Consider the following 7,394-nt stretch of genomic DNA (forward strand, 5'->3'; position numbering starts at 1 on the left):
TGTGACTTTTTGGTAAGGTTGTGACTTTTACGAAGGGTTATGACTTTTGACTTTTCCCAAAGGGTTGTGACCTTTTTGATAAGGCACAATAAAAAAGTGTTCACACTACTCTTTGTTGTCTATTAATAGAGAGGTTTCCTCTTATTTTTCGACAACGAATTTTTGGACTTCTTCTTCTTCAATTAAATTAAATAAATCCAGTACTAGTACTAGTATTATAAGTATACTTTACTGTTGTTGAGTGCTTCAGTGACACAATTGTTTTAGGTACCGATGAGTGGTTCATTGACAATAGTGAGTAAGATCATTATATTATGGGAGGATATATTTCATTAACCTCGGGTACTTGAGGGAAATAATCTCCTGAAGGACACACTATGAAGCCTCGATTTTCTTCTGTGAGAAAATATATTTTTTATAATATTTCTAATATGTTTTAGATTCTATTTTCTTTGCTAGTTTTAAGTTTCTAGTTTTTAAAGTATTCTTTAGACTTTGTTATTTATTACCATGTTCTTCAAAGTTATTTTTATAAGTATCTTAGTAATATAGGTTGAACTACAATTTTAAAGGAATTATTATATTTTTGGATATGTTTTGGTTCTTTTGATTAAGGGAAATATATCATGGAAATAGGAGTTTGTGTTCTTATAATTTGTTTTGGACAGATTTTTGGATTGGGGCGCAACATATCGTAAATGTCGTTGTTGTGGTATTTATATGATTCTTGTATGTCCAAGGAAGTACATGATGAAGGAATCTTACACTTGATGCTACACAGTAGTTTCTTATTGTTTCTGACTATAACCTTGATCAAATTAAAGATGATTAAGTTAAATAATTTGTTATTGGCTTAATAGTTTTATTCTCCGTTGTGGTAAAATTGGGTAGAGAAATGCTTTTGTTTGTGTTACATCCAATAATGTAAGCATCTTTCTATGATTTTAATTCAAATAAATCGATCATGGATAAAGGCCCAAGTAACGTTCGACAACAAGTAAAGTGACTTGCATGACATCATTATTACTGTCAGATAGATATGATTCAATGGGAGTAAAATTTTAGTTTTATCTTAATTTTCCTTGTTTATTTCATTTTCACCTTTATAAGTTATGAGATTTATTTCATAAATGTTAGGATAGATGTTCTTTATGTGATGATCTCAGAATATATTTTTATTCTGTTTGGAGACTAATTTTTTTTGTAGTTTTCCACACCATGTGATATTTGATTGTGTGTGATTTATGGAGACTAAAATCTTGTGATTTTCTACTCCTTTTATTTGAATATTATAAAAACTTCCCAAATATATTTGAATGTGCATTTGGTTTGAACAATATAAAACTTCGCCATGAATATTAATGCTAAATGATTTAAAATTTATAAAAACTTTATCGCTAACTAGAACCAATGTTGTATTTTTGGTTTCTGGAGATTGAAACCTCTTGATTTTCTACTCCATTTGAGTTTGAAAATTATTTGAAGTTTAACATTAAAGGTTCATTCGTTGAAGAAAATCACATAAAACATAAAAACAAAAATTAAAACCTTAAAATTAAAGGACACTTTGAAATTATTTTTTAAAAGTAATACACATATTCTTTTTAAAATAATTAAAAGTGAAAAGATAATAAATTAATTAAAAATAGTGTAAAGTGAGAAAGAAATTAAATAAATATTTAACAAAGAAACAAATAAAAATAATTAAACATATATAAGTTTTAAAATCAATAAATATGCGTACTAACTAATTATAAAGTTACCAATCAAAAAATGACATGTGTCCAATTTGTGCTCTCATCATTTGCCTCCCAGAGATGGTGCAAACTCTCTATGACATAGCAGCATTTGTAGTGTATTTATTCCATTTTAAATTTGTTTGGGAGGGGGGGAGGGGTAATAGGATCGTAGTAAAGGCAATTGGAGAAAAATTAGGCCACTTGGCTAACCAAAGAAATAATTTGAACGATCGCTTGAAAAAGGCCATTGAAGAAATAATATCTCATTCTGACATATTACACCCCATGACATTTGGAGGGCTCAAAATATAATAGAGTGCTCAACATTAAGTAAATTGAAATTGATGATTTCATATATAAAAAAAATTGACTCATGAGGACAGGTGAAGACAATAAGCTTATAACTTATATGAAAAAATTTAAGAAAAATGAATTAAAATTATAAAAGAAAACTCATTGATCTAGAACAGAGAAAGAAGAACACTTTACAAGATAACCATTTGTTCCACTCATCTTTTTCTCCTATTTTTTTTTCTAATCTAAAATCTTAAATCACTCACAAATAATCCTATGGTAAAAGAAGACAGATTTGGGCTCTATATATAAGGAAGGAGACAATTATATATATATTCATATATAGAAAGTGTAACGACCCGAACCGTCGTTAATTAAGAAAGGAAAAATGTCAGGGAAATTGGGTCTCCAGCCCGCTAGAGCGGGGCTGATTTCACCATGGCGGCGGCGCTCTAGCAGGATAAGTTGACCAGCTTGATTGGCCACAACTTGAGTCAACATCCTTATAGCATCCTGGAACTGATCAACATTTGTGACTTCTCGTTGAGGGGGTTGCACTTCTGCTGCATTGAGTACATCTTAATCTTAAGGATCAACATTTCTCCTTGTAGGACGTCCTCGAACAACTCTTTTTGGAGGAATGATATGAAAATATACATGCAAGTACGAATTAGAAGAAACTTTTATAGAGTTGAACTCTACCGGGAGAAAAATGGTAAGAAGAAGTGAAATGTTTCTTAAATGTTGTAGCCTCCTAATTATAAATGAAGCGCCTCACACTGATAACAAGGAATCCAAAGACACGGCTTCATAGACACCCTAGGACTCTTGAATTCTGTGCTATGATACCAAGTTTGTCGCGCCTCGAGCCTACACCCTGGACATGGCCGGCACTCGAGAACCACTGTTGGTCCCCAAGCAAACCCTTGGCATGGCTCAATACTCAGAGGAAGACTTACTCAGCAACATAGGAACTCATATTTAGTTATTAACTCACAATATCTCATTAATAAAGTAGTTTAACTCAAATTGTCCGAAATACTCTAATAAACATAACTATTCAACTCCAAAACTTTAAAACATAAACAAGGGAAACAGTAAAAAGACTCGGTAACTACTACTGTTTGTGAAGCCTCTAAATATACGATGGATGTCGGGAGAAGACCCTCGACAACCTAACAAGAAAAAAACCATAATGTGATGCCCAACAGAAAGCAAGAAGGCTCACCAAAGTTATCTGGAATGCAATGGGATCAACAAAGAGTCAGTTGATGACCCTGACCACCTATATTTGCATCATAAAAAGATGTAGGTCCAATGACATCAGTACCTTGAATGCTGGAGCATTTACGGGGAAAACTGAACAAAAGTAAATATAGTTGAATTGATAGAACGGGAAGACATACTCACCTTAACTCAACTCAACTCATTATAAAAGCAATGGAAAAAGAATGCAATGTATAAAACTTTTATAACAGTAGATATCAACTCAATATAAATTAAAATATAATAAATAAACTCTTTACTCTTATTTGGGAGATTTCCTAATCGATAACCATCACTATGACCTTCGTGATCGTATATCGTCTCGCCCACACTACCAAAACTACACTATACCTTACCGAGGTATAAAACACCTCAACTAAGTGGATCCACTAAGTTGTGCTTAAAATCAATAAGGAATAATCTAAAAAGTATGACCCTATACCCATGTTGGCATATATGGTTTATGAGGATTTTGTGTTGTCTGAACTCATCCCCATATCGGTGCTTATATGTTTTTAAAACATAAGTCTTCCTCAATTTGAGATAATTACTCAAAAGATCCGCTTAAAAGAGGTGATGCTCAAGACTCCTCATAAACTCATTTAGAAATAAGTGTTTCTCTCGTTATAAATGTAAAACTATTACACTTGGGAATACTTAGTTCCCGTTATACTCATTTGAAACATATAAGTTAACTCTCCTCATTTTCATAGGCATTTACCCAAGTCTTAAATCAAAATATAAATAATTGCAAAAGACTTCTCAAAATGACTCAAAAGAACTTTCTTGAAACTTTCCTCTTAATTTTACTTGAATTTGAGATGTGAATTTAAGAGCTATGATTAGGATATAGGATCTCTCAATGATTAATGAAGTCTCATATAGTTAGTAATAAGAAGAGAGCAATGACAAAAACTGAAAAGCATTGGCACGATGCAGAGGAGGATTTAATTTTTGGCCGCGAAATAAATTTTGGGACAGAGGACTCTGTATCCTCTCCACGATGCTTAGAGGGGAGTGACTATCTGAAGACTGAGATTTCAGAACGCCTCCACGATGAGGACCTAGGCGCATACTTTTGTCTGATCTTTTCTTCCTCTCCCAAAATCGATTCAATTCATACCCAATGCAATTCTCTAGTCCAATTTCATGAAATTTCATAAACCCAGAACATTTTCCATGAAATCCACACAAAAATATATCATCTGACTCCACTCATTGGCAAAACTCTCGCCTCAAGAATTCAACGACCTCCATTGTCAAGTAAAGCTCAAGAAACTTTTCAAGAACTCAACAAATCAACTTCAAGAACGAATTCATGGGTAAATTTTACATGATTGCTGTGAGGGTAAACAAACCAAACACTATGAAAGCTTACCTACCTCGAAAGAACTAGTTCTTGGCGATTTTCCCAAATTTCATGATGAACTCTTGAAACCTTCTCTTTTCTCCTCTTGAACCTTGCCCTAACTTTCTATACGTTTAAGACTGAATGAAAACTGATCTCAATCAGTTTAGACCCCTATTTTGGTGAGAAAAATACTTAGGCTTAGTGGGGGTAAGGAAAAGAACAAAATACCCCTTCTTAAAACGGTTGAAATTCCTAAATTAGCAAGGTTGTACTCAAATGGGCATAACTCCTTCATCTGAGCTTGGAGTTTGGCAAAATCAATAGTGCTGGAAAGAGGACTCAAAGACCTTTGATTTGATACCTCATGGGCCACCTAACTCTTTATGCGCCAAAAGTTATGGTCGTTCGAAGGTGACCCAAATCTAAAAACTGAATAATGTCTAAGGTGTTACAACCCCAAAATCTTATTGTGACGTGTACATGCCACTATACGGAATTGAAAGATAAGTACAAGTCTCATTGTATTTTTCTCTAGAATAGAACAAAGTACAAAACAAGGAACAAGAGGATCCGTTGGGATGACAAGCAGCTGCCTCTAAATGACTTTCGAAATCCTAAAAAATAGAAGAAAAATAATCACATGGATATGTAGAACCTACACAAGTGTAGAAGCAAGGAGTGAGTACCAAACAACATGGTACTCATCAACTACCCTACTAAAAAAAGCAAAATTAAGCTGGAATATGAGTACTCCTTTCATCCAACTGAACTTCCTCAAACTACAACCTGCACAGAAATCAGTCAAACCGAACAATTTTAAAATACACAAATCACAAGGCTTAACAATCGCAATTTAACCGTCACAGTTCAACAACCAACAAGTATCAAGTAAACCATTTTCCTTTGGCATAATATCACTTTCCAGAAATATTTTCCTTCTGTACAATATCACTAGACGGAACTATTTTCCTTCGGTTTTATATAATATCACTTGTCAGAACCATTTTTCGTCAGCATAATCATCACATGTCTCATCACGGTGCACAACAATCAATGCAAATGAGTAATTTTACACCATAAGAAAGAGATTACAAATCAAGTAACTCAAGTCCCCAACCATGCAATTAAGGCTTATCATCCATCAATACACAATGAACGGAAATACAAGATTCTACAAGTTTTATAGGTCTTAGAAGATCACTTGCCTCAATTCAATCAAAAGTTAATCCAAGACTCGAGTCTTCCCTTTCTGAACAATGTACAATGTCACACAATCTTGTTCAATCAAGTTATCACAATAAGTTTCTAAAAATAACAACACCCAAATAATACATTTTAAAAAGGGAAAAGGATCAAAAATACCCCTCAATTTTGATTTATTAGTTGATTATACCCCTACAGTTAAAACAAAGTTATATATACCCTCACCGTCAATTATTTCACCATATATACCCTCAATTGACGGATATCACCAAATTGACTCAAACTAATCCGAATTTAAAAAAAAAAAGACCCATTTCTCATTTGAAACCCAATGCCCCATAGTATAACCCGTATAACCCATTCCCCTTTTACCCATTCTTTCAAATTTTCCATATAACCCATTCCCCTTTACCCCTTTACCCATTAACTTCTTCAAGTTTGTTCTTCATTTCCCAATATGTTCAAAAGTCCATTAGGCACTTTCCTTCTAGAGAACAACAACAACAACAGTTGTACAAACAAATTCACCCAGGAAACACAAAAGATTGGATAAAACATAAAATGTTGATAGCTCACAAAGATTTTTTCCAAGGAATTAAACGATAACGCTCTTCCATAGAAGGTAGAATTCAATGACTCAAACAAACTTGAAGATACTGTGAAAACTGGCAAGTTCTGAAGATCAGGATCATAATCCAAGCTATTACAAGCCACATAATGAGCATTATGAGTCCATTTCCACCAAGTAATGTGAATCCCAGAAAGACGTTTCTCTGACATAATCTGTATCATTTTATTGAACCCCTTATTTGTTATTATCAAGAAATGACCAGAATCATGACCCAAGTAAGAAATTTGCATCCAAGTTAACCCCAACAATTCTCCAAAAAGCATATGAATCAATAAATTATCACTAAAAATTACAACATAGAAAGTCAAGAAAAGCAAAAACCCAATAAAACAAAATAAATAGATAACTCCATGACCCTTTTTCTTACACAATCCAGCTATAGCAAAGTCAAGCCAAGGCTTTCTATAATCCCTTGATACCTCATAAACTTGAGAATCTTCTAAATAATAACCAGTAAAGAGATTATCAAGATGTTGCCAAGCAGTACCTGGATGAAAAGCAATGAATGCATCAGTTGCCTCTTGTCCATTAAGATTAAGTAAAGGGATGTCCCAACCACAGTGTTGCTTAATCCAATCAGTCACATTAAATGGGTAAGGGAAATGAAGAACAATTTAGTAGAAGCTAATGAGTAAAGGGGAATGAGTTATATGGAAAATTTGAAATAATGTGTAAAAGCGGAATGAATTATACGGGTTATACTATGGGGCATTGGGTTTAAAATGAGGAATGGGTCTTTTTTAAAATTTAGGTTAATTTGAGTTAATTTGGGGATTTCTGTAATTGAGGAGTATAAATGGTGAAATTAGTGACGGCGAGGATATGAATAACTTTATTTTAACGGTAGATGTATAGTCAACTAATAAAACAAAGTTGAAGAGTATGTTTGATCCTTTTTTCTTTTAAAAAA

At 33.3% G+C, this 7,394-nt stretch overlaps 1 protein-coding gene across 1 annotated transcript; it reads right to left on the reverse strand.

The window, feature by feature from the left end:
* Positions 1 to 6,285: 6,285 nt before the first annotated feature.
* On the reverse strand, positions 6,286 to 7,071 carry LOC125856616 (delta(8)-fatty-acid desaturase-like; the record flags this gene model as incomplete). The annotated part of the gene is made up of 1 exon (XM_049536209.1): positions 6,286 to 7,071. A coding segment is annotated over one exon (786 nt), but the record flags the coding sequence as incomplete, so codon positions are not given.
* Between the last annotated feature and the right edge of the window lie 323 nt (positions 7,072 to 7,394).

Source organism: Solanum stenotomum, chromosome 1, assembly GCF_019186545.1.
Source record: "Solanum stenotomum isolate F172 chromosome 1, ASM1918654v1, whole genome shotgun sequence".
Lineage (NCBI taxonomy): Eukaryota > Viridiplantae > Streptophyta > Magnoliopsida > Solanales > Solanaceae > Solanum > Solanum stenotomum.